Source organism: Calypte anna, chromosome 7 (assembly GCF_003957555.1).
Source record: "Calypte anna isolate BGI_N300 chromosome 7, bCalAnn1_v1.p, whole genome shotgun sequence".
NCBI lineage: Eukaryota > Metazoa > Chordata > Aves > Apodiformes > Trochilidae > Calypte > Calypte anna.
Genome location: NC_044253.1, coordinates 29003323 through 29029777, shown reverse-complemented (window position 1 = coordinate 29029777; position 26455 = coordinate 29003323). Strand labels below are relative to the sequence as shown.

The 26455-nt window shown below is 50.4% G+C and overlaps 1 protein-coding gene across 1 annotated transcript; it reads right to left on the bottom strand.

Moving 5' to 3' along the window:
- Positions 1-1743: 1743 nt before the first annotated feature.
- Positions 1744-25326, bottom strand: LOC103538531 (aryl hydrocarbon receptor). The gene is made up of 11 exons (XM_030454033.1): positions 25246-25326; positions 24967-25154; positions 14257-14363; positions 9759-9848; positions 8241-8364; positions 7808-7938; positions 6989-7191; positions 6745-6854; positions 6241-6382; positions 4146-5700; positions 1744-2292 (listed from the first exon to the last, which is right to left on the bottom strand). The coding sequence occupies exons 1-11, from the start codon at positions 25284-25286 to the stop codon at positions 2137-2139; spliced, it is 2847 nt and encodes a 948-aa protein (XP_030309893.1). The 5' UTR covers positions 25287-25326; the 3' UTR covers positions 1744-2136.
- Between the last annotated feature and the right edge of the window lie 1129 nt (positions 25327-26455).

Here is a 26455-nt window from a genome sequence, read left to right as displayed (position 1 = left end):
TTCTCCTGCAATAAAGGGATGATGCTCATGAACCAGCCAGGCTTGTGGCAGTGCCCATTGCATGGCCCAGCCCTTTTGAGAGGTGCCACCCCAGGTACTGGAGAGGAATGGCAAGAGTTGGGTGATAAATGGAATCCCAAATGCTTCAAGGGTGAGGTGGTTGTTCTCCTGGCTGCCTGCCACCCCATCAGCTTCAGTTCTAGGCTATATATACATCCTGGCACTCCCCAGCACCACAGGGGACAACACCAAACCAAGAGCAATCACACACAGAGGAAATTTTCTTCTCTGCGGGTTGAACACAACCCCACAACAGCTCAGCTCTCCCTGAGCAGAAGGCTTCTTACTGGCAGGGCTAGCAGGAGACAGAGCCAAGTGCCTGAGCCAAACTGCACCCCAAATCACATGGAAGCTCAGTTGTCCCCTTCTCCAGCCCACAAAGCCCCCCTATCACCAAAGGGAGTGGACAAAGGTCCCTGAGGCTGGGCTCTCCACTGTGTGACTGGAGTGTACTCACAGGACCAAGGAAAAGCAGGTACAAGCTGGAAAAGCTCCTATATAGGGGCCCTTGAGGGGCTCTGCCTTCCCCTGGAGGGGGGAAACATGCTGACATGAAACCAAACAACAAGAAAGCTGACATGAAACGACACACAGGAGGAGGGAGAAGGTTTGCTCAGGTCACTGCACTTCTGATCTTTTGAGCAGCCTTTTTGTCCCTTCCCATGGGACGCTACTTTGGGAAGGTGAAAGGTTTTTTTTCCTCCACTGGAGTGGCATATAAATAAATCTGTCAGTTCATATTATATACACATACATACAGGCTGTATTTATGTTCTGTGGGAAAATATCATTCCACCAGTACTTACAATTATTTATTATTTTAATTGCTTATCTTACTGAAAACATTTTTCTTGTACAGTAGGTCTGCAATAATCTCCTCAGGTTAGGCAGCTCCACTGCCTATCTGATATGCCAGCCTGCTTCTGCTTGTCTGAGAACAATCCCTGCTGCCTGTCCAGATGCTTCAGACCTCATCCCCCAGGAAAAAAGCTGCTGATCAGCCAGCCTGGGCACCTCACACACAGCACAGAAAAGCCCAGGGGATGGATTTAAAAGTGGGAACACTCAGGGCACAGGGCAACCTGGTGGTGGGGAAGGAGCAGTGCAACTAGAGAACACAAGTCAGGGTTCATGTTCTTTATAAACCAGACAAGAGCCACACAATGTGGCCACAGACACAGGACCCTGGCTGGGGTGGAAGGAAATTTACTACCAGAGGGGAAAACCTTTCCTGTCTCTTTGTTCTGGTGAAGCTGGAGGATGCCAGCCACCTGCCAGTCCTGGGGGGTGACAGATGCCTACCCACAGGCACCATGAGGATTACCAAACCACAGGAGCCAAACAACAGCCAGGGGTTTCCAACAGCCAAGCAAAACACCCTAAATAATGCACTCAACTAATATATGCAGAACTGCAAAAAATGGGTGCAATGGAGAAGTTTCTCCTTGGCTTCTTGGCAAGGACAAGATTGGCCACAAATCCATCACATCTTCAACACAGCAGCCTAGATGCCAATCCTTTTTGTGTGTTTGTTTTTGTTTCAAAAGCAACAGTCTCCATATGACATTTAAAAGGCAGCAGCAACCATAAAAGGCTTTAACATTTCCCAGCTGACTCTCAGTGAGGTATGGAGGCAGGATGAGCAGACATTCAGCCTGCTGGAGAAACAAGAGCAAGGAGGTCGGGTAGTTAGGATGAGACACAGCAAAGGAAAATGCGATCTGAGATCCTCCAACTGGCCAAGACACAACTTTGGGACACCACAAGGAAAAGATGAGGCTGCTTGCATTGTTTGATCCACCTCCTGGCCCAGCTCTCTGTCATGCCCTCCAGCCCCACTCCCCTCCCCAAGCCTGGAACACATCCCCAGGACCAGCACATGGAGTCTCAGATGGGGCAGGATGGTGGGAAGTTGGTAAAATTATATTAAAAAACAAATAAACAAACAAAAAACCACTGAGCCAAAGCAACCAGCATCAAGAGCAATGGCAGGACACATGGAAAGGGAAAGGTTTGTTTTCTGCATCATGAAGGCAGCTCCTTCCCCAGGGAACAGTCTGCTCCAGACTTTGGCTCCTAGAGGCAGAAGTCACTGCTGGAGGCATGAGGGTGACCTGGCACTGCTTCTGTCTGAGGATGCAGATGGTGAGGGGGAACTGGGCTCCCCCCCAGCACTGGGAGGTCTCCAGGGGGTCTCATGGGAACGTTGGGCAGAACACAGCCACTTCCAGGCTAGGAGAAGAGAGAAAAAACAGGGGGTTAAGGCATTTTGCAGCTTGTTACCAGTACTGATGGGGCTGGTTCCCACCCTTCCAACCCTGGTGGTCCAGGGGCTTAGCAGTGACCCCATACATGTTCCCACCCCTTCCCCAAGCTCCTGTCTCATAAATGCTGACTGTCCCTTCAGTGACAAGAGGCTGAACACACCCAGAGGCTAAGAGCACCCAACCTCCTCAGAAGGCACTAACTTTTACTTCCTGACCTTGGGATAGCATGGCCAGGTGGTCCTCACTCAGGAAACCCATCCAAAAATGTAACTGGACTGCATCTGAAACAAGCACTTGGGTCTTGCACCTTTCCTGCACTCCTCCTGGCAAAGCAAAACCATGGAAGCCACATGACATGGCCACCCAGCTCTAGAGATGTGTTGGGGCTGTTCTTCAGTGGCTCTACAAGCTCCCAAACCTCTAAGTAGGACCAGAGGAAAGCTTTTCAACAGAGCTAGAAGGTGTCCAGTGTGTGGAGTGGAGGAGGCAGAGACTGGGAGGACCTGAGGTGCAGAGTATGTATGGCCTTCAGGAAGATGCAAAAGGTGCTTTGACAGGATCTGAGGCTCCCAGTGGTTAACACAGAAACCCCTGTGAGACAGCAAGGCACCATTCTGGTAGCAGAAGATGTCTGGCATCAAGCAAGAAGCTACCCTGGGGACAGTAATTCCCAGGGCAGGGCAAGCAGGGAGTTAGAACAGACTTAGGCACTACTCCCTGGTGGTGCCCCAGGATAGGGAAGCATCACTGCAGAGATGGGTTTCTCCAGGATCTAGGCCAGCTTTCCACACTATGAGCCCCAGCCCAGAAAGGCAACTGCATAAGAGAGAGGGGAAAGGGTCAGGCAGCTTTCGCTTCCTATACCCTCCCCACACAGCCCCAGTTTGGGCTGTTAGCCCTGAAGCCAAGGGAGTCACTTGTGAGGACAGCCCCCGAGGACACTGTGATGCTGATATCCAGTGCTGCAGATCTTGCACTGTGATGCTGAGGGCTTGCAGCAGCTGGATGGGCTTTTGCTAAGGATTGTGAGCAGCCCAGAGGACAGTTCCTTATGGTACAGAAGATCTTCATCTCACAGGTGCTTTTTACCACCCATGAAAACTTACTAGTGCATAGAATCATCAAATTGTTTTGGCTGGAAAAGACTTCTAAGATCAAGTCCAATTGCTGATCCAGCACTGCCAAGGCCACCACTAAACCACGTCCCTCAGCATCACATCTACACAGCTTTTCAATCCCTCCAGGGTTGGTGACTCCTGAGCAACCTGTGCCATGGCCTGATAACCCTTTTGGGAAAGAAATTGTTCCTAATATCCAATCTAAATCTACCCTGGAACAACATGAGGCCATTTCTTCATGCCCTGTTACTCATTCCTTGGGATAAGAGACTGACCCCCCCTTGCTCCAGCCTCCTGCCAGGGAGTTGCAGAAAGTGAGAAGGTAGAAAGTGAAAGGCTCCACTCAGCCTCCTTTTCTCCAGGCTGAACACCTCCAAGTTCCCTCAGCTTCTCTTCACAAGCCTTGAGCTCCACACCCTTCACCAGGCTAGAATTACTCCCTGTACAGACATGTCTATCAAACACGCTACCTGGAAATCAGACCTAGAGACATCCATCTTTTAAAGAGAAACCCCCACACTGGCTCGTTGCTCTTGGTGCAAAGAGGAGCCCCTAAAATCTTCTTTTCTGGCCACCCACCAGCTAGAGCAAGGTGAGTCTTATCCACCAACTAAGCAGCACATGTCTTCCCATGCCGAGACCCCCAGGAAAATCCCAGCACCAAGAAAATCTGAGCATGAGAATGGACAAAGACCTTTACCCTGTGCCTGCTCTCCTGGCTCAGCACATATGTCCCATAGGAGCTCACTGGAGTGTCCAACAGGCTGCTGATGCTCCCAAAGCACTCTGCAGATGAGCTTGGGAAAGGGTGCTGGGCCATGGAGAGAACAGGGCTGGGATGCTTCTTGGGAATAAGCTGGTATGAGGAACGGGGGAAAAAACTGGAGTATGGAGACATCTCTTCCTTGGACCTCTCACTGCTGGCAGTTTCCATGCTGCATAATCCATTCAGGCTGAAGTGTGCCATGGGTTCCCCAGGCCTTGTGTCCAAACAGCCCTGGTGCTGGGAGATGAAGTCTTGGCTGCTGCCAGAAGAACCAGGCTGAGATGGGGAGCCTAGGAGCTGGGAGACACAGCCCTGCCAGGGGCCGGGGCTGCTGCCAGGCAGGAGCTGTGGATCAGAGCCAGGGCTGTGGATGCACAACCCATTGTTTGGCAAGTGACAGTGTTTCAGCTGGCTGGGTGGTCCCACACAGCCCTGCCATGGGCTGGGCAGGGAGAACGACTGGAGAGGATCTTCTTGGCTGGGATGCATCATCATAAGGTCACTCTCCAGCTGCTGAGCCCCAAGCATCTCCTGGTGGCTTCCCAGAGGTGAAGTGGGTACCCTGTCCCATGAGGTGCCTTGTGCCTTCTGGAGGAAGCAGAGCAGAGCTTCTCCCCCAGGCGACCTCCACTGCAAGCCATCAGCTGCTTCTTCCTCCTCAGCCTGCCCTGGCAGCAGCTGCTCCCAGCACGGAGCAGGGGTTTGGCTTGGGGCAGTGCTGGGCTGTACCCCAGGCTGGGGCAGGTCCTCCACATGGCCCTGGTATGTTGCAGTCCCTCCGTGTGGGCTTGGGGACGTGCCTGGCAGAGGACAGACCTGTTGTCCTCCGTTGTAGTTGTTCACCAGAGTGGTGTGGATGTGGGAGAGAACCTTATTGCTGGTGAGGCCGTCGCTCAGGGTTGGTGTGTGCTCAGGGTCTGTATTGACCATCACCATTTTCTCATCCAGCAGCAGGAGGTCCAGGCCCTCAGCATTCAGCCCCAATCCCTCCAGCTCACTGAAGAGCTTGTTGTTAGAACAGCTCATGTCACTTTTAATTGAGAGTGAGTCCAGAGTGGCCAAGACAGAGCTGTCCTGCTGCAAACCCACAAGTTTGTCTTTGAGGCTGTCTCTCTTTGAAGAAGCTGGAACAGTGTCCATACTCTGAGCATCCCTTCCTGCATCCAGCAAGGACACATCCTCCACGTGGTCCACAAAACTGCTGCTGAAGGAGCTGTTAGGTGTGGGAGCTGGATGGGAGACATACGCTGCTGTGTCCTGTTGCATCATGGCACCCAGCAGAGAACTGGGGTCAATGCCATCTTTCTGGGAGCATCCTCCATGCCTGTGGGAGGCCTTCCTGGCCCTGTTGGTTTTCCCTTTGCTCTGAGAAGGGTCAGGGAAGCTTGGGAGAGGGTAAGCACTTTGGTATAAGAGTGCCTCTCCTGTAGCAAAGGTAAAGGGAAGATGCATGGACCGTTTCTGGAGGTGCTCTCCTCCTTCTTCATCTCTGTAGGAGAGGAAGAGCAGCATGGAGCTTGTTATATATATAAACAAGTTCTGCAAAATGCTTCTGCAATGGATAATTGTGACTTCTGCAAGCCAAAGCCCTTTTGCTACAACCAGCATGCACATACCAAGCAGGACCACATGCAGACACATTTATGCACAAATACACACACACCTAAAGGTTTTTATATGCATACGCACCTAAAAACACACTGTAGCAATACCAAGAGGACACTTAAAATGCAAAGGGCAACAGAACTCTGCCAGACAGAAGTCACACCTTTGCCCTGCTCATCTAAGATGCAGCCACCCCTTAGGACAGGGATGTTGCCACACAGGAGCCACATCTGAGGTCACTGTTGCTCCTGCACCCATGTGTAGGAGAGCAGCCAACAATCTTCCTAGGTTAAGCTTTTACAAGGCACAAAAAGCAATAAGAGACTGAACACCCTGCCCTGCTCAGGGAATCCCACTGCCTACACTGATGTTAAAAACCAGCTTGTTCCCAGTCCCAGCCTGGGCTGGCCCAAATGGCACTTACACAAGGGGTCTCTGCGTGACCACGATGTACTCAGGTTTGCCGCTCCTGTAGACGAGCCGCGCGTTGGCCTGCACCCACCTCCAGCGGTTCTGCTTCGTCAGCAGGCGAAAGACTGTCAGACCACTCTCACCCGTCCTCATCACTGCCAGGAGGAAGCACAGTGTTGAGGCTGCCAATTTGTCACCAGAGTCAGGGCTGCCTCCAGCCACACCGCCATTTCCAGCCACGGTAAGCAGGTGGGGTCATATCAATGGCACGGCTGGCATGGGCAGGGGACACCACCCCAGCTAAAGACCCTTCACTACACATCTCCCCAGATCCATCATAGTGACCAGAGCAACACAGAAAGGCCCAAAACAAAGCTTCCTATGAGGAAAGAGCAGCCAGCCAGAAGGGCTGCCCGTAGCCCAGCCAACTCATTAGCCTCAGAGGTGGATACAAGTGGGACCATCCCACCCACCAGCCCCAGAGGTGGACACAAGGGACCAAGGAAGAGACTCTCACTCCTGACATGGTTCTCAGCACAGTACAGCATGTCAGCAGCGTGGACAAACTGGTAACCGGTGCCACACATCCGCAGCTCCGCCTCGGTGTAGCCCAAAACGATCTTCCCCCTGTGGGAGAGCAAGAAGGTGCCCAGTTCAGAGAAAGAGACAGGGTGGGACATCACCCAGGCAGGGGAGGGTATGGACCAGCATGCATGCTGGAAACCTGAAGCATCATTCCTCAGTTCAGCTCTGCTGCTTACTTGGCATCACATGCCAAGGGGGTGAAGTCCAATTTGTGCTTTGTCCTGAAGATCATGTTCTTGGTTCGGATCTGCAGGATGGATGGAGGCTGCAAGGGGGTGGAGATAGCAAAGAGAGCGAGCTGGGGTGTCAGTGGAGACCCATCTTCAGGCCTCTTGTTCTGTCTGTGAAGGAATTTCAGCCTGCCTTGAAGGTTTAACGCCTGAGAAGAGAAGGAAATCTGTGTCATGCGGAAAATTGAACAGAGAGAGAAGGGAGGGAGGAGAGCTGCAGAGAATGTAAGCCATCTTGCTGCAGATTTGATGAGAACCATCCCTGCAACTCCAGTGTTCCCCACTAAAATAAGACAGAGGATTACAGGGACACTACACTGAGCTCCCTGCAGCAGCAGCCCACTGCTTTCTCTCCCTGAAGCTGCTCTCTGAGCAGAGGAACTTATAGAGGAAGAAAGAGTGACATTACACTGTGGGTACAAAGGTAAGAATCTCACTAACTTGCAGCAAAGAAGAAGAGGAATGAACACCACTATTTAATCTTAAGACATGCCTTTAACCCCAAAATCTGACAAAATGTATGTAGGAAAAGCATTTTTGTTCAAGATTCAGCATCTCTGAGAGCAGAGATTGTAGGTACAGAGCAAACCTATGAAAACCAGCAGAAATATATCCAGGTTGAGACACACCAGTGCTGCACATGGCAGAAAGGAGCCCCGGGTCTTTCCAGGCCAATTTTTATGCTCCAGTAGTGGAACGGGCCCCTTGGGATGAACCTGCATCCTATATCCTGTTGTGAAGGTCACAATGTGGGGCTGTACTCACTAGGAAGCCAGATGAATTATCCAGGAGGCAACGAAACCGGCACACGAAGCTCCTTTCCAGAAAGGAGGACTTTTCAGGGGGCAGCTGGTCTGGCTTGTAGGTGACAGCAGAAGAGCCACGACTCTTCCCTCCTGTGGGAGAGAGGGACTGAAAGAGGAGCTAGCAAGGTCCTCAGCAAGGACTGGAGGCCCACCACAGGTGCTGGAGGTCCCTTGGAGGGGCTGGAGGTCCCCAGCACTGGAAAGTGCAGCAGTTTGCAGAGCACAGCAATGGGAAGCCACAGCAAGCTCCAGTGGTTGGGATGATCCCATGGCTTGAGCCACAAGAACACAAGCCCCACACAGGTGCTGGCAGAGAGCTGGGCTCCCCTTCACCCATGGAGAGCTGCACACCTTGTGCCAACCAGGAAACCTGGCTTCCAGCCTGCATTTACCTTCTGGAGAAGGCTCATCCTCAGGAGCATGGGGTGGGTTGAGGGCCCAGTGGAGATTGCGTCTGAATTCCTGTTGGTCCTCTGCATGGATCAGCTCAAAGACACTCTGGTGCATGACATCTGTCTAGAGGAAAAAAGCAATGCATGAGCTCTGTGGCCTGCCCAATGGGCCCAGTTCTCATGTCCCACCTGGGAACAGTTTGTCACATCCCCAAATGCTGCACTGTTGGCCACATCCTACCCAGTTTCCCTACTGCTCAACAAGGTCACTGGATGAATGAGGTGTCTGACACCTTCCACCAGAGCTGATGCTAGTGGGAACAGGCAGCACATCTGGCTCAAAGAACTGCTTGCTCATGTTGTGCCAGACCTTCCCCTCCTCCATCCTAAGAAGCCACCAGAAGCAGTAACACAGCACCCATCTGATGCACTCATCCCCAAGATACGGTGTCCTTCAAAATCCTAGTGCTGACTTGTGAGATAAAACATGGGGCTGGAAGCAAAACAGCAGCAAGGTGACCCCATCTCTACACTGTTCCAAAGAGAAAGAGGCATCTGCTCTGGCACTCCATCCCCTCTGACCAGGTGGATGGTCCTCATCTACTCCAGATGTTCAAGAAAGCCAGCTGTGTGGGAACAACACTGAACCACCACTGAAGGACTGTAGGCAAGTGCCACCTCCCTGTACATCTGACCTACTGCCTTCCAAGTTACCTGGGTGCCCAGATAACCACAAAGCATTGGAAGCCTATGGGATTCACCAGGAGTCACCCAGAGGAGTGGGTGCTCAAAGGCAAACAAACTGGTCAGGGAAGCTCAGACATGTAGTCATAGACTCACAGCCTGGCTGTTGGAAGAGACCTTAAAGATCATCCAGTTCCAGCCCCCCTAAATGGGGAAGAATACCTCCCACTAGAGGAGGTTGCTCCAAGCCCCATCCAACCTGGCCTTAAATGCTGCCAGGAATGGGGCAGACACAGCTTCTCTGGGCAACCAAGGCCAGTGTCTCACCTCCCTCACAGCAAAGAATTTCTTCCCAATGTCTAACATAAATTTCAACTTTTCCCATTTAAAAACAGTCCCCCTCATCCCATCACTCCATGCTCTTGCACAAAGTCCCTCCCCAGCTTTCCTGTAGCCCCTTCAGGTACTGGAAGATGCTCTAAGGTCTCCCCAGGGCCCTCTCTTCTCCAGGCTGAACAACCCCAACTCTCAGGCTGTCTCAATAGCAGAGGTGCTCCAGCCCTCTTAGTATCTTACCTTGGCATTACACAATGGGACCACGAACCTCACAGACTGTAAAGACAGCTGATGGAAAGCATCTGTGGACTGATAAAGTTGCTTTGACACCTCTTCACAACTATTCACAAGACCAAGGAAAAGCTCCACAAACCCTTCTGAGATCCTGCGATCCCTGCAGAGCTTTCTTCTCATGGGAAACTTGAAGCTCTCCAACTTCTCCACCCCCCAAAAAATTTCACTCTGCAAACCCATCACAGTAAGAGCTTTCCCACCAACCTGGTGAAATCCCAGATAGTCCTGAATTGTATGCGAGGAGTAGAATATCAATCCTTCTGAAGTCACCACCAGCAAGAAGCCATTGAGCGCCTAGGGGAGAGAGATCAACAGATAGATGCTACCTCATGTTACCCTCTTTAGATGGTTGGCAAGTTTCATTCTGCTCAGTCACTGGTCACCAAAGTCCTGCCTGGTCCCAGGTAGCAGGCAGCTGAGCCACTAACCCATGAAAAGGAAGTTGAAGGAGAGGAAACAAAACATGGGAAGCCCTGGAAGGTAAGGAAGCCTTCTCAACAGCATCTCACTGCTGTGACATTGGGTACTATCCTGGATCCCACCAAATCCACCCAAGCACCTTCTTGGTTTCATGCCCTTCCAGAAGGATGGGAGAAGCACCAGAGACCTCCATTCTTGCAATTGCCTCAGTGCTCCCACCTTGCCATGGTGCTAGAGCACATGCAACTAAGACACAGTTTTTTGCAGACCTGAGGAGCCTGATCTGCCCAGCAGAGGTCAAGGCCTGCAGCTCATTCTCAGATTATCTTCTGCTCTGCTTCACTCAGGGGAGCTCTACCAACTGAAGGCTGGCCAGAAAAAAATGGGGATCAACAGCAGTAGGGCTGTGATCACCCAGAAAACAGACAGCAGCTTCTGCTGGGATTCTCTGAGGTCACATCCATACAGCTGTTTGAGCATAACCTAATCCAAACTACTGAAAACCTGTTTCCATCCTGGGAGTGATCATTCAGACTCAGATTTGGACATTTATACTCATCATCTGCAAAGAGCAGATAAAAATATCAGAACAGTTTGCAGAACAAGAAAGGACACCATCAGGAACAGGTCCATTCTGGTCTTCTGCTGGAAACAAACCTTTCTGGCAACCTTGAATCAACAGAGTGTTTCATAAGAGCTGCACTTAATGTTGACCCACATCTAGCAGGTTGAGGGAGGTGATTCTCCTCCTTTATTCCACTCTTTTGAGAGCCCACCTTCAGTATTGCATACAGCTCTAGGGTTCTCAGCCCAAGAAAGACATGGACCAGGTCCATGAGGCCACAGATATGATCTGAAGCACCTCTCCTGTGAAGACAAGCTGACAGAGTTGGGGTTATTCAGTCTGGAGGAGAAAAGGAGACTTTATTGTGGCCTTGATTCTACCTGGTGACTCTGTTTTTGTAGTTCACAGCCTCCCAGCCTGAGAGAGTCTTGGCAGCTTCACATGGCCCAGGACAGGATGGGGCTGGAAGGGCCAGGGGATGTTCAGTGGAGAGCGAACCCACTGCAGATCAGTGTGTGCTGCCAGCACTGGCTGGGTATCCCTTGCTGTTGTTTGGGTCACATGGATAGAAACACTCCTGAAGCTTTGGCAGCTCTCAGGAGAAACCCAGACAGCTCCCAGCCTCATTCACATCCCTCCTGCTCTTTCCAGGTACCAGAGGAGAGGGATGGAGAAGGACCATGGTGTGACCACATGGGAAAGGAACAAGGCAGAGGTGAGGTGTTATCTTCACTGCTCACTCCCTCCTCCCACCACCGCTTGCCCTGAGGTCCGGATGGCCAACCCAGTGCTGCACAGTGCCACCACCAGTGAAAATGGTAAAAGGCTAAAGTGTAAGAGTCTGTCTTCTGAAAAGCCATGTTCTCCCATAGCAGTTCCTTCCAGACTCATGCCTGGTGCCAGCCTGCTGCACAGCAGCCATCCAGCCTGCACAGCACCATCCTTTCAGGCCCAAGCATGGGAGTTGGTGGCCCAGATGCACACATCAGCCACAGGGTGCTCATGACCATGCTCCTCTTCCTCTGGAGCTTTCTCTCCACTTGTTGCACAGACTTGTGCTACACAAACACCCAGTCCTGGAGCACTTGCTGGTTTGTGCACACTCTCTCCTAGAACAGGCTGAACACCATCCTCTGTTTCCACAAAATAAAGACTCACATTCTGTTGCCTCTGCAGGCTTGGAGCATCAAGCTTTCCCCACAGAAAAAAGCACGTGCAGCCACCAATCCAAAATTTCTGATACACTTTTAATGCTACACAACTTATGGATTTCACAGCTCAATGGCCCTTCCATCCTCTCCTTGTGCTCCAGGACTGCAAGGTCAACATCCAAGAGAGTGCTGCACTCCCAGGCAGGAATGGGCTGAGCAGACTGGAGCCCCCATCTTCCTCAAGGTGAGCTCATCAACTTAATAAATTTGGGAAGTAGTTTGTGTGTTTTCTCTAAGCCAGCAGCCCCAGGGCTGTCAGGACAGGGCACAGGAGAATGGGCCAGGGTGACAGTGTCCTTTACACATGGAGATTCATGAAAATCAGAAGGTGCAGAAGAGCTTCCCTACCAGTTTGGTAGCACAGCAGCTGTCCTAGGAGCCTTGGATTTCCATCTCTGGGTGGACCTGGTGCTCATGCAATATTTCTAGCACAGGCATCCTGAGGGTGCAGGGGAGCACCCCAAAGCACTGCACCAGCCTTTGCCAAATATGGGGGATAAACTCTGGTGGCACAGAGCCCAAACCTTTGAAGACCATGTCACTGCTTTGCCAGGGTGAGGAGCAGACCTACAGCAGTCTCCCCTTGGCCCTGAGTGGTAGCCCTTGCTCCATGACTTAGTTTAGCCAGGTTGGAAATGCTCCTGATTGACTTCAAATAAACACCTCTAAGCCCACGGTCCTGCCTAAGAGCAAAACCCCAAAGAAGTCACCAGTTTAACTCTCTAGAAGCTGAAGAACAGCTTCCATAGTGGTGACAGCTCTGCCCAGCCATCCCTAAGGGCAACAGGTCCCTGCAAGGATGCTCCTGCCTTTATAAGGTAGAGGTTTCTTGTAGTGTGGACTTCAGAATCCCTATGGCTGACCAGAGCCAAAAGTTGTCCCATACCACAACCCCGGCTGCAGGCAGGGAAGCTGCAGTAGCCAGCCTATGCCTGCTTCCCCCACTTCCTAATGCGTAGACATCAGGATTAATTAGGGTCTAGCATCTAATCCCAGCCAAGACCAGCTATTGTTGCTGCCAATTCCTGTTTCATCGTCCAGGTCGGGTGTTTCTCCCCCTTCTCCTTCCCTTTCTCCTGGGCACAAATGCTCTCTCTATTTCCCAGGGTCGATCTCAGTGTGTGGGAATCTGCTGCAGAGGTTAATTGGTGCTGCCAAATGTGTTTTAACCCTTTGAGCCACTCTGGAGGTATGGCTCTGCCACAGCAGCAGCAAGCTGTCACAGCTGCCACAGCAGCAGCAATGTCTTGCAGCATTCTGTCCTTCCCCTGCAGAACCAACCAGCAGGAAGAGCCAGCTGGGCAGCCAGCAATGTGCAGAGTTGGTCCACCTGGGTCTCAGACTAACAGAGGCCCTGACCCCTTTAAAGGGGTTTCATATTTAAAGGTTTTCATCCTTAAACCCCAGTTTAAGATATGTCCAGTTTTGGGCTCCTCACAACAAGGACATTGAGGGGCTGGAGCATGTCCAGAGAAGGGCAACGGAGCTAGGGAAGGGTCTGGAGCACAGGTCCTGTGAGGAGCAGCTGAGGAAACTGGGGGTGTTCAGCCTGGAGAAAAGGAGGCTGAGGGGAGACCCTCTCACTCTCTACTGGAGTGAGGTAGGGGGTCAGTCTCTTCTCCCAAGGAACAAACAATAGGATGAGAGGAATTGGCCTCAAGTTGTGCTGGGGAGGTTTAGATTTGGTAGTAGGAATATCTTATTCCTTGAAATGGTTATCAGGCCCTGGCACAGGTTGCCAAAGTCCTTGCAAGACCTCGTGCTGCTGGAGCCTGACCTAGTCAGTATGTGGAGTTTATAGACAGAATATCAGCTCCTGGCATCTCTGAATTAACCACAAAAGCAGCAAACTCAGCCCTACCATGCCACAGCATCAGCAGTGCTGCTTCCAGCACCACACATGGCCTCTCATAAAGATCCTGGGATAGATCCCTGTATGTGTGTATATGGCTGAGCATATGGCCCATGAGCACTTCTGTCCTTGGTGCTCTGCATTGCTGAATGTCCTGAAATGTCATTGTCCTCCATCCATGACATTGTCCTCCCTCTTCTCACCAATGTTTGGACAACATCACTGAGTCAGCAAAGGTGTTCCCATGTTGAGAGCCACACTCAAAACATCTTGACTCCTGTGTCACACCTGTGGCCCATGTACACATGAGTACAGAGAAGCAGAAGAGCTCAATCTCTGTGGGTCAGAAGGCAAGTGCTGCTTTCTACTAAAACAGACATGGTTCTGACACCCAAACAACTTACAGATGAGAATTTTCTCTACAAAGAAAAGAAAGGAGAGAAGCAGCAGCAGTTTCTACCCTGCAATGTGAAGAGCTCTTGAACCTCTTCTCACTCAGAAGCCCGTGAAATCACTACTTCACCAAATCATTCTGCACTCAGTTACAGAACAGCCTGATATTTAGATGAAATTCAAAGGTGCTGGAAAGGGGATAAGAGGAAAATGCCTCTCAAGGCATCTGATATGAACAGTTGGACAGTGAGGAGCACTAACCTGTAGGAGCAGCTCACCCTCTGGCACAGATGCCAAACCCAGAGCTGGTCTGTTGCTGCAGTCTCCATCACTCTCTGCTTCTTTGGCACCAGGATTCTGTAGAGCAACTGCATGAAGCAAAGAGACATCAGTGTTGCAGTAACACACACGAGCCACCAACACGAACATCTGAAACACAGACCTGGCTGCAAAGCTGAGCAGGACACTGCCAAGAGAAGCTGTAATGCACTGTCAGCCCTTTGCTTCACCCCTCAAAAGAGCTGATTTTAACAGGATATTTTTCACCTGCCCAATACCCTCAACTTTGTATTTCCTTTTTTTTTTTTTTTTTTTCCCCTTCCCACTACCTTCAGCCTCATGTGGAGAGGAGTTAAAGCCAGGGATCACTAAAGCAGACAGGCAACATCAGAATAACTTTGCGTGTTTACCAGCAGTAACCTGCAACCAGTAGCATAAAAGGACACGGTCAGTGAGTTCACCAGCTGGAAATGTCTCTCATCATTTACCAATAGCCTCTGTGGAAGTCCTCTGTCCCAATGCCTCATGCCACTCACTGCAAAGAGCAAAAGCCAGCCCTTGGGTAGCACAGCACGCACACCCTGTTGGCTCCTGAGGCACAACCACAGTCCTGCTCTTGCCAGGGGAGTCACTGCACCCAGCATTTCTCTGCACCCTGAACCAGAATGGGTCAGCTCTGAAAAGGACAGCAAACAAACAGCAGCCCTATGCAAAAGGTATTGTGGCAAACTCCACTCTCTTCAGGACAGGGAATGTGCCATTTTGGAGAGTACAGCCCTGACAGTCTGGTCAGTGATGCCTCATTACAGTTACCATAAAATCCCAGAATGGTTTGGGTTGGAAGGGACCTTAAAGGTAATTCAGTTACAGCCCCCCTGTAACTGAATGGGCAGGGACACCTCCCACTAGAACCTGGACTTCAACACTTCCAGGGATGGGGCAGCCACAGCTTCTCTGGGCAGCCTGGGCCAGTGTCTCACCATCTGCACAGCAATTTCTTCCTAGTGTCTAACCTAACTCTTCCAGTTTAAAGCCATCGTCTCTTATCCTATCTCTCTGTGCCCTTGTAAAAAGTCCCTCCCAGCTTTCCTATAACCCGCTCAGGTACTGAAAAATGCTCTAAGGTCTCCCCGGAGCCTTGTCTTCTCCAGACATAGCAGATTTATTCAATCGAATTAAGGCAAGTGACAGCTCACAGTGGGAGAAAAACACGAGGGAAAACCACCCCCATGGATATCAACAAGACACCTGGGACTGCAGGCAACCTAAATTAAGACACTGATGTGCAACAAATACAGATAAGGAAACCCATCACTCAGTTTAACTGGAAGATACGTCTGCAAATATTGTACCACGCTCCCCAGGGGAGCAACTCCTGCGGACATTTTAGGGTAGATAATATTTAAAGAGTAAGATGACAAAAAGGCTGTTCATGGCAGGCCTGTCCAGGAGACTGGAGAATGCAGCAAAGCTGGGAAGCTTCCTGCAAGCACCACAAGGATAAGGGAAGGCATTTGGCCACTGGTAAAGCAGTGCCTGGGAGGAAAGGTGTGAGCCTCCTGCAGCACAACCACTGTGTGCTGCCTGGAACACCCCTGTGCTCCTGCTCAGAGAGAGAAAAAGCTCTTCTGACTTCGCCTTACTGAGATCCCGTGCCAGGAAGGTGCCATGCTCAGATGTAATGGGAGCATCAAGTTGACCCTGGAATTAATTTAACACCCCATAAAGCTGTCAGCAGGAGCCAAGACAGAGCAGCAAGTCAGAAGGCACCAGCCATCAGCATGCAAGCAAAACCAGGCTCCATAACACTTGCCTTGCCTTGGGCTTTGCCAAGCAGCTGCTGAAACTCTGCTCCTCCATCTGAGTGGAGCAGATCCTGAAGGACCTCAGCACTCATGTGCCAAAGCTCCAAGTGCTGAAACTCATAGGTGAGCAGCTTCCCAGCCACTACAAAAGGTGGATGCTCCAGGTGCATCTCAGAGCCTTTCTGGACCAGGAGGTCTGAAGCAGAACCCAGCAGTACCCATGTTTGCCAGGCAACTTGAGCAGAGGGGCTGGTTCATTCTCATACTTTTAATTAAAAGGAAAAAAAAAAAAAAAGCTGCTGTGGCAGCAAAACCACTGCTTCTGGGAGGTCTGCAAATTCCCCTGGGGCTCAGCTCACACAGGGCTCTCCAGGGACCGACCAGTGTCCCCTGCCTGGCTCAGAGCCCAACAAGCCCTTGGAGCACAGATGGGCAGAGCAAACACAGGGGCTGCATCACCCAGGCAGGGCTTTGCCATAGGGATGGAGCAGGTTTCTGGCAGCAACTCACTTGTCTGATCCCTGGGAGCAAAAATAGAGGAGTTCTGAATTATTAAAGGCCTTCAGCTCTCCTCTGCCAGCTCCCAGACTGCTGCGCTGGGGGTGCAAGTCAAAAATAAACCTGGATGACAGAAGAGCAGTTGAAGGATGCTGCTCTCTACTAGAGGTCTAGCTTAATGGTTTGGTATTTCCCTGCAAAAGGAAAGCCAGATTACAACCAGTGCCTGAAAATAAACTTTGCTACTAGCATCTGGGCTGCTCCTAAGCTGTGGGGCCAAAGCAAACACAGGTTAAAAGCAGAGGATGCCCTACTGTCTTCCACACAGGTGAATGACACCAAGCCCAGCTTGCTCTTGCAAACAGGACCAGACCACTGGAGCCAAGGGGCTGCTCTCCTGTGACCCAGGATCCCTGCAGGGTTTTGCCTGGGGCCATCACCAAGGAGCACCTTTTCTATCCAAGACACCCAGAGGAATCCAAAGATGACCTGCTCTTGGCTGCAGACATCTGGGGCTGGCCTCCTGCCTGGTGTCCCCTGGCTTTGTCTCTCCATAAATAGCCCCACGCAGCCCCTCAGGTCAGCAATTCAGCAAAACTGTCACAGCACATCAGCCTGACAGAGCGGAGACAAACCACAGAGCCACGGCTGCATTCTCCTCCCTGCCACAGCATCCTCCTCCCCACCATGGCATCCTCCTCCAGGAAAAGGGTAAGGCAAGAAGAGGGTGATCTCAGCGTGGGGGAAAAATGGGCTTCTAAACACACCACTTACCTTTACTTTGGGCAGGAGTGCAGTGTTAACCCTCACTGTGCAACTATATCCTGGGCTGCATCACCAGCAGCATGGCCAGCAGGCTGAGGGAGAGGATTCTCTCCCTCTATTCTGCTCTTGTGAAACCCTACCTGGAGTGCTGTGCCCAGTTCTGGAGCCTTCAACACAAGAAGGACATGGAGCTGCTGGAGCCAGTCCAGAGAAGGACACAAATATGTTCAGGGAGCTGGAGCACCTCTGCTATGGAGACAGGCTGAGAGACCTGGGGTTGTTCAGCTTGGAGGAAAGAAGACTCCAGGGATACCTTTCAGCACACAAATCTGTCTGGGGTTCTATGATGCTAACTGGGAACAGGAATTTGCAGAGGAGCAGAAGAAAAAAAAAAAAAAGAGAGAGAGAGGTGACATCACCTTTGCTACTGGCAGCTATGGAAGGAGGGAGGTGAGGAGAGAGGAGTTGGTCCTATGAAATGGCTTGTACATTTTTCCTGCTCTTTCTCCAAAGAAAGAAAATAGTATCATTTGCCAGGACCCACAGGCTACTTTGTCACAAACAGGCTTTTAGCAAGAGGGAGATAATCTCTCTCCATTTGGCCCCATCTTGAAGTAAGGAGCTCTCTGCCTACTTATTCCTGCCCATAGCAGGAGGATGCTTTCTGCCCTGTGGTGGTTCTCACCCACAAGTGTCGTTCCCCTTAACTCTGCTGCCTGGCTCTGTGCTGTCACCCCCCAGGAGTGGGAGGGCTGGGGCACCAAGGGAGGGTGGGTTTCCTTCCTCCACCTCCAGGATGGTGCTTCCCTTGGCACTCTGCCTGAGAAGCTGTTTCATGTGATGCTGAAGGGATACCTCACCAGGTTTGCCCGTGAACTCCTGAACCTGACAGGGCTTTGTGGACCTGAGAAATTTCTGCACCAACAAGTGGGTATTAACATTTTTAAGAGGATATCTCCCAGCCCCCTTCCTTCCACATGGCAAAACCTCCAAGTAGGAACAGGGTTTTGCATCAGCTGCTGTGAAGGAGGAAAATGAGGTAACTCTGTCCCAAACCCACTCCAGGCACTGATGTAGGAGAAGGAAACAGAACCACTCCATGGCTCTTCAAGAGCAGCAAGAGGTCGTGTCCCCCACAACTGCCAGCACTGCTTAAACAAGGCAAGGAAACACCAGACACCTGCATGTTATCAGTCTGATCAGGTCTTGGGCCAGGAGACAGAAGAGGGCTTTTGGCAACGGTGCTCCCTGATGGCATCCTGCCATAGGGTTCAATGCCCCAGCACGTATCAGTTCCTCTCCAAGGGAAGAAGAGATTGGTTGTTTTTTTTATTAATGAAATTGCCTTTTAGTCACCTCTCTTTGTCATTCTTGCCAGCTCCCTGAAAAGCAGAGCTGCCACTCACCCAGGAGTATCTCCAAAGCTTCTTTTCCCATCCACCCCTCCAGATCTGAGACACTCACAGGCAGAGGGACCTGTGCTCACCCTAACATTAAATAGGCCCACAAAATTGTTTCCCTGCACTTATCACAATGAAGCAGCAGAATATTAAAAACTTAGTAAAAAAACCCAACCTCTTCAGGTTTCTTTTGAATAAACTGGGGTTGTTTCATTTTTAATCTAGAAGTTGCTTACACAGAAAAATGTTTTCCACCCTGCAAGAAGGATATTTTCCTGAAAAACAAACAAATAATACAACATGGGAGCAGGCGAGCTCTCTTCCCTACTGCAGCAACCTCAGGTTGCCTATATCAGACATCACCCATCTCCCTCCCCCCTTGGCAGCCAAGGGCCCCCTGCCTGCCACTCTCCCTGGGGACATCTTCCAGGGCCTGCTCCATCCACCCATGAGAGGAGGAAGCATATCCCCCCCAAAAAGCTGAGGAAGGGCCCAACTTTCTCCCTCCAGCATGACACACGAGTTCTGCAAAGCTTCAGTGAAACCAGCACAAGTTTGTGATTCTGCCAGTGGGAAGCCTACAGGTGACACAGCCCTGGCTCAGCAGGAGCAGGCAATACAGAGGAAAACTGTGATGTTAAGGGAGAGAAATTTGTCTTAAATGCCTTCTTGACACCAGTGCTCAAACCAGTGGAAATCAGAATTGCTGTTGTGAAGGCAGACAAGCACTGTGATCTCCTCACTGGCTTCTCCAATGCTGCCAGCAAGACAAATCTGAGTACAGGATCATAGAATGGTTTGGCCCTATCAGATCAAGTCCAACCATTAACCCAGCAGTGCCAAGGCCACCACTAAGCCATGTCCCTTAGCACCACATCCACATGGCTTTTCAATCCCTCCAGGGATAGTGATTCCACCACTGCCCTGAGCAGCCTGTGCCAGGGCCTGACAACCTTTTTGGGGAAGAAATTGTTCCTCATATCCAACAAAAAACTTCCCTGGCACACCTTAAGGCCATTTCCTCTTGTCCTATCACATGTTCCTTAGGAGAAGAAACCAACTCTCCCTTGCTCCAGCCTCAGGGGTTGTAGAGAGTGAGGAGGTCTCCCCTTCAGCCACCTTTTCTTCAGGCTAAATGCCACCAAATTCCCTCAACTGCTCCTCACAAGACTTGTGGTGCAGACCCTTGCCCAGCTCCACTGCCCTTCTCTGGACATGCTCCAGCCTCTCAATGTCCTTTTTGTTGTGAGAGGTCCAAAACTGACCCCAGGATTTGAGGTGTGGCCAACTCATTGGGATGATCCCTGCCCTGGGCCTGCTGATACAAGCCAGGATGCAGTTTGCCACCTTGTCATGTATTATTCTGTGGTTAATCCACATGTTTTACAGCAAACTTGCATGTCTCCAGCTATTTTGAGATGCAAGGGAAAGGAACATGCTCTTAGAGTTTATCCTATTATGGGATATTTCTTGTTGAGTATGCAAAGGGCTCTTCCTAGCCAACAAAAAGTTATTCCACTGCCACAAACAAGACTTAATGGATGCAACCAACAGCTCTGAGTGTTTGAAATGTGTTACAAGGAAAGTGAATCATGGAATGTCACAAGAAGCAGGCAGAGACTTGCTGACACTGGGCAGCAGAGCTGTCTCCTCCCCAGCTTATCAAACTATCAGTTCATTTCTCACAACTGAGCTGTACAGAGCCCATTTTCTAGCAACCAGCAAATACTTCTTGAGTTTCCCCATTTGCTTATTCATAGTGGATACTGCAGTTTTTTCTTACCCTTCCATAATCCCTACCAGAGCTCCCCATTGACACAAATTTCATTAAATAAATGAATTATTCATCCCTTGCTTGAACAGTATGGACCCACCACCTTCCATGAGCACTCATGGTGAATAATGGATGTCCAGTTAAAAGATCTAATAGCATTTTCAAAAGCAAGGAGTCTTTTTGTCACTTTCTGTTGTGTTTGGGTGCCAAAGGGAGAAGCAAATGCAGAAGTTTAAACAAGGACAAAGAGGACAAGGAACTGCCAGGCTTCCACTTCTTAAGTGTTCAACCTAAGAAGAACATGGAGCTCTTTGGAACCAGTCCAGAGAAGTGATCTGAGAGCTGGAGCACCTCTGCTATGGAGCCAGGTTGAGAGAGTTGGGGTTGTTAAGCCTGGAGAAGTGAAGGCTCCAGGCAGACCTTAGAGAACCTTCCAGAACCTGAAGGGGCTACAGTAAAGTTCAGGAGGGACTTTGTACAAAGGCATGGAGTAACAAAGACAAAGGGGAATGTTCTTATGCTGGAAGAGGGGAGATTGAGACATTAGGAAGAAATTCTTCAGTATGAGGGTGGGGAGACACTGGCACAGGTTGCCCCGAGTAGCTGTGGCAGTCCCCACCATCCCTGTTGAACCTGCACAGGGTCACAGAAAAATCTGCTGTCCTATGGCAGGCACTCAGCAATCCCAATGCACTTTGCTGCTTAATGTCCTGAGGGCCATGGTGTCCTTCAGATGGTCAAGATCAGAGAGAACCTCCTCTCTGACATCAGGATGCCTGTCCACCCAACTTGCAGCCCAAAACTTTTCTAAAGAGTGTTAAATCATCATTGCTGTACAAGTCAAAAAGCAGAGCCCCCTTCCAGGAGACCATGGCCAGAAGCTATCATGGCCAAGAATCCTCCTTCTCCAGAGATGTTGAACACACAGGGCAAATGCTTGGCACTACGCTACTTCCAACTTTGTTAAACTGGAAAGATTTGCCAGATGGCTAAAAAAGGGAATAGAATTAGTAAGCAAACAGACACACAGATGCTCTTGCCCTTTGGAAGAAGCAATCTGGCACCAGAGGCTTGACAGCAGTAGAGACACCCAATGCAGTAGGTGGTGAGTGACTCTGAGTCTGATGTTTGTTTAGATAAATAACCTTGCTTAGAGATGACAATGTTTGATGGTCTCTAATCCTCTTCAAAGATAAAGAGCAAAACAATGAATGGCCTTAAATCCTCTGCTATCTCTCACTAACTGCAGGCCCAAAATCATGCTCCCAAACAAGGAGAAAAGGAGCAAGGACACTTTCAGTTTAGGTCATAAAAAATATAAAAAAATTCCTACATGAAGGAAAAACATGTCTTTCTAAAATTTATGTCTTTCAAAACCTTTCAAAAAGACCTCCTGATTATATCTCCTCAAACCAGCATTCAAAACTCCACTGCTGAGATAAAAGACCATGCAGATGCTTCTCACACCTGGTGTTTCAGCCATCTCCAGCAGTTAGCAGGTTTGCTTCCACCTCACTGCTCTGTCAGTCCAGCCCAACCTGTGCAATTTGGCCACTACAACGTGTGTTTAATGAGCTGGAAAGCCTGCTCTGCATTTTGAAGACTTTATCATCTGGCCAGATGATGATCAGGAACCCAAAACAGGGTGAGAAAAGCTCCCAATGATTTTACCACTGACCAAGATGTAGAATGCACCTGGGGTTTAATCACTTCTCCCTGTACAAATTTCCTCTTAAATCAGGATGACGAAACCAAACTAAAAAAAAAAATTACTTTTCCAGGGGGAGGAGACAAACAGCAAATTATTTAAGGCAGGGATGAAGAAACAGCAGTTGGCCTAAACCTACTAAGTAAATTGATGTCCATGATCCTTCTCACTCCCCAAGACCTGCTCTAGAAGGACAAGCTGTTTCTCCTCAGAAGGCCCAAGCTTTTCCTTGGCTTTTTGCCCAGGAACACCGAAGCAGAGACACACTCAAGCAAAGGAGAGGCCAACTCCTTCTTCCTCCTCATCAACATGAAAGTTTGGACTGCTTGTTTCTGATGCCTGGGATGGGCTGGATGCTCTCAAGAAACACAAAAAGACCCCAAGCCACTTGCATTTTCCAATCTGACCTCACTCAGGACCTGTCAGCATTCAGCAGCTAAAACAGCCTCCTCAGGACCCATATCCAAGGATTCTGAGTGAGAGTCAGAGTACAAGAACAGGTAGGCAAACCCCAGCTGCTTCTCCTCACCCTGGTCCCTGACAGACCAAGGGAAAAAATGAACTCACATGCAGATGACAAAAAGCCCCACAACCCTAAACTAAATTAAAGTGGAAGAAGCAGGAAGAAGAGGAGTGTTTTGAACAGCCTCCCAAGGCTGAGCTTTATCTCAGCTCCAGAGCACCTTGTCAGAAAGCAACATCACTCAAGCATTCACACTGAAAGGGACTAAAATTATTTAAAATAATCTGATTTTATAGTAGGCTTGCATAGAGCTCCTTTTAAAGACTTCTTAATTTTCATTTTTATTTTAAAGCTACAGAAGAGACTCAAGGAGATCTGCAATCACTATTTGCATCTAGAAGGATGAGGCTTTCCTCCTTCCCTCAACGTGTCTCAGTTACTGTAACCTGCCTTAAACCAGGCAGATGCAGGCACCATCCCATAGCTGACATACCCACTGGTAGGCACCAGGAAACCAAACCAGATGGAACAACAGAAAAAAAAAGAAAAAGTGGAAGGAATCTCAGAAGGGGATTTTCCAGCTTCTCACAATGCAAATCCAAAGTAACTCAGGGTGCTAGGGATGCAGGAATGGCAAACCCCAGGATACCTGGCCCCAGCAGCATGGGACCATCATAGGGACATGGGGGGACATGGTTTAGTGGTAGACGTGGCAATGCTGGGTTAATGGGTGGACTTGATGAGCTTAAAAAGATCTTTTCCAACCAAAACAATTCTGATTGTATGAGGGTTGGAGGGCAGGGGCACCAGCCATCCCAGAGACATCCTGTGCTCCTTGTTCCACAGCCAAGCTTGCTCAGCATCCCAGAACAATCACCCTGGAAAGGACAACAAGCCCCAAAGCAAGCACTTTGCAACAAGATGAGCCATTTCAAAACTGCCATTTAAAGGCATTGCTACCATTCCTTGGTTTTATAAATTCTTTAAGTGGCAGACTTTAATGTTTCAGGGGAAGAGCAAGGCTCATGCTGCATCACTGCCTTCCACCCCACGCATGAACTCATGTGCTTCAGCAACACCAGCACCATGCTGCTGGTCCTCTGCTCCAGAGCATCATCACAGATGGCAAATTTCAGGCAACACATTCAGCATTACAAAGACTGACACAGCAGAGCTCATTACCAGGGCAAAAACAGGGCAGAAAGTACAGCCCATATGGGCAAAACAAACAAATTGACCTGATGCTGCAAGGCAAATAACTCCTCTTCCAAGGCATTAATTTTGCATTTTATCTGCGTGCCAATCCTAGCAGAAGGGCAGGGTTTAAAAGAGAATGGAAAAGGAAAAAAATGAAAAAAAAAAAATTTAAAAGGGCATTCCATACATTCACTGATTTGGAGTTAAAAAACAGGAGTTACAGTGTTCCTGAAGTCACACACAGCATTCTCAAGCCACTGCTGCTTCACCAGGCCTGCCTAAATACCCTCCCCTCTGGGCTTCTGGTCACTACAGCAATTGAAGCACAGCACAAGGCAGACATGCCTTTAACACAGCCTGTTTAAAACGAATCTCAGATAAACTGTAACCACATCACAGGTCATTATTACTCACTGTTGATACACTGACTATTTCACCCCTCTACTACAACAGAGGGAAAAAAAGTCATTGCACCATGAAACTTTCCAATGGGGCTTCACAACCTGCCCTCTGCCCTTGCAGCTGTGCCAGGCAAAGGCTCAGCTCAAGATCAGGCTGAAGCCCTCCAGCCTCAACCTCAAATTTTACTCTTCAGCAGAACTCAGAAACAAAACCAACATCATCTACTCAGATCCCTCTAATTCCAAATGAGGGCAACCTCTGCTTTTTGCCCAGGCATAATGCATCCTGAAGCCTTGGAAGCATGGGATTGTAGAACGAGAAAACCCAGTGTTAGAAAGGAGGAATCACAAAATGGTTTGGGTTGAAGGAGACCTTAAAGACCATACAGTTCCAAACCCCTACCATGGGCAGGGACACCTCCCACTAGACCAGGTCCCTCCAAGCCCCATCTGATCCGGCCTTGAGCTCTTCCAAGGGATGGGGCACCCACAGTTCCTCCGGGAAACCTGGGCCAGTGTCTCACCAGCCTCACAGGGTAGAATGTGTTCCTAATACCTCATTTAAATCTCGTCCCTTCCAATTTAAAGCCATCACCGGAGAAAACAAAACAAAACAAAACAAAAGAGACAACAGTTCTAGAGGAAACAAACAACAAAAATAAGGTGGTGCTCCAGCCTCACCACTGAAGAAGGTCTTGGCACGGAGGTAGCCGGCGCTGAGGCGCAGGACCGACAGCTTGTCCAGCCCGGCCACCACCTCCCGGGGGAAGGGCAGGAGCCCCGCCAGCCGCTCCAGCTCCCGGTTCAGCCGCTCCCGGTGCCGCTTGGAGGGGTTGGAGCTGCCGCCTTCGGCCGGCGCTGGCTGCACCCTGCCGGACAGAGCCGCGTTACCGGGGTCCGGACCCCACCGCTCCCTCCCCCGGTCCCGCACCGCACCGCACCCCCCCCCCCCCCACTCACGCCCGCGGCACCGGCTTCCTCCGCTTGCGACCCGCGTACATGTCCGGTCCGTGGGCACAGCTGAGCCAGCCTCGAGTGGGCTCCGGGTGCCCCTCAAGCACCGGCCTCCCCCCGGGGAGAGGGAATGGAACGGGAACGGGGGCGGCCCCGCCTCAGCCTCCGCCCTGGGGGAGGAGGGGCTGGGGGGGATGGAGGGGGGTGAAGGGGGAGTGGAGGCTGAGGGAGATACAGGGGCTGAAGAGGGATCGGGAGGTGAGGGCGGTGTTGAAAGGTGAGCGGGGGAAGTGGGGGTGATGGCTGGTGGAGGGGGGCGAGTGGAGATGCGGGGGTCTGAAGGGGACTTGGGAGATGATGGGGGATGTAGGTCACAGCCTCCTCTGTGTGGGGTTCCCCAAGGGCTGCAAGTGAGTATGGACTCCACCGTTAACCTCTAGGGACTGCAGGTGGATATTTGCCCCCCCGCAGACCTCCACAGGCTGCTGGGGAAGAGCCTGACTTCCCCCTGACCTCACCACAGGGTGCAGGGGAACCTCTGCTCCAGCACTTGGAGCACCTCCTCTCCCTCCTTCACTGACCCCAGTGTCTGCAGAGTTGTTCCAGATAATCCCACTTCTCTCTCCAACTCCAACTGATTTGGGCTTTCCTACCTCCTTTTTAAATATGTTCTGACCACCATCACTGTTGGGCCAAGCTCAGTGGGTCCACCTCCTTCAGCCAAAGCCCCGAGCAACCAAGCTCAGGGCTAAGCCACAAGAAAGCTTTTTCAAATACTTGTTCAGTCAAGAGGGAAATGGAGAGATGCTGTTTCAGGTCAAAACAAACCAGCGGCACTACACAAAGCAAATTGCCTCTTAATATGTAACCAAATGCAGGGAATGAGTTTCAGGACATCTTCTTTTCTCCTTGGCATCATCTGTTTGCCAACAGCAATACAATGAAATCACATAGCGGAAAATGAGACACTGCCACAAAAACAGACATTTTATGCACATACACAATATAATAAAGGGGTAAGACAAAAGTAGCTGAACACCAGGGGTCTGTCAGCAGACCCCGGTGATGAGGGCCCTCTCCAAAGCCCACCTCTTGCTGGACCAGGAGCCCTCAGCACCTCCCAGCTGGGGCCATGCACTGTTTTGCAGCCTTATAGGTGCCAAAAGCTTGTAAATGGAGTCCATACTGTTAATTTTTCAATCCACTGATTTGTCAG

Coding starts and splice junctions, on each gene's coding strand:
- LOC103538531 (XM_030454033.1), bottom strand. CDS start 25,286: ATGTACGCGGGTCGCAAGCGGAGGAAGCCGGTGCCGCGGGC. Junction 9,849..14,256: donor AGGGTGAGCTGCTCCTACAG/GTTAGTGCTCCT, acceptor TCTCTCCCCTAG/GCGCTCAATGGCTTCTTGCT. Junction 8,365..9,758: donor ACTATCTGGGATTTCACCAG/GTTGGTGGGAAA, acceptor TTTTTCCTCTAG/ACAGATGTCATGCACCAGAG.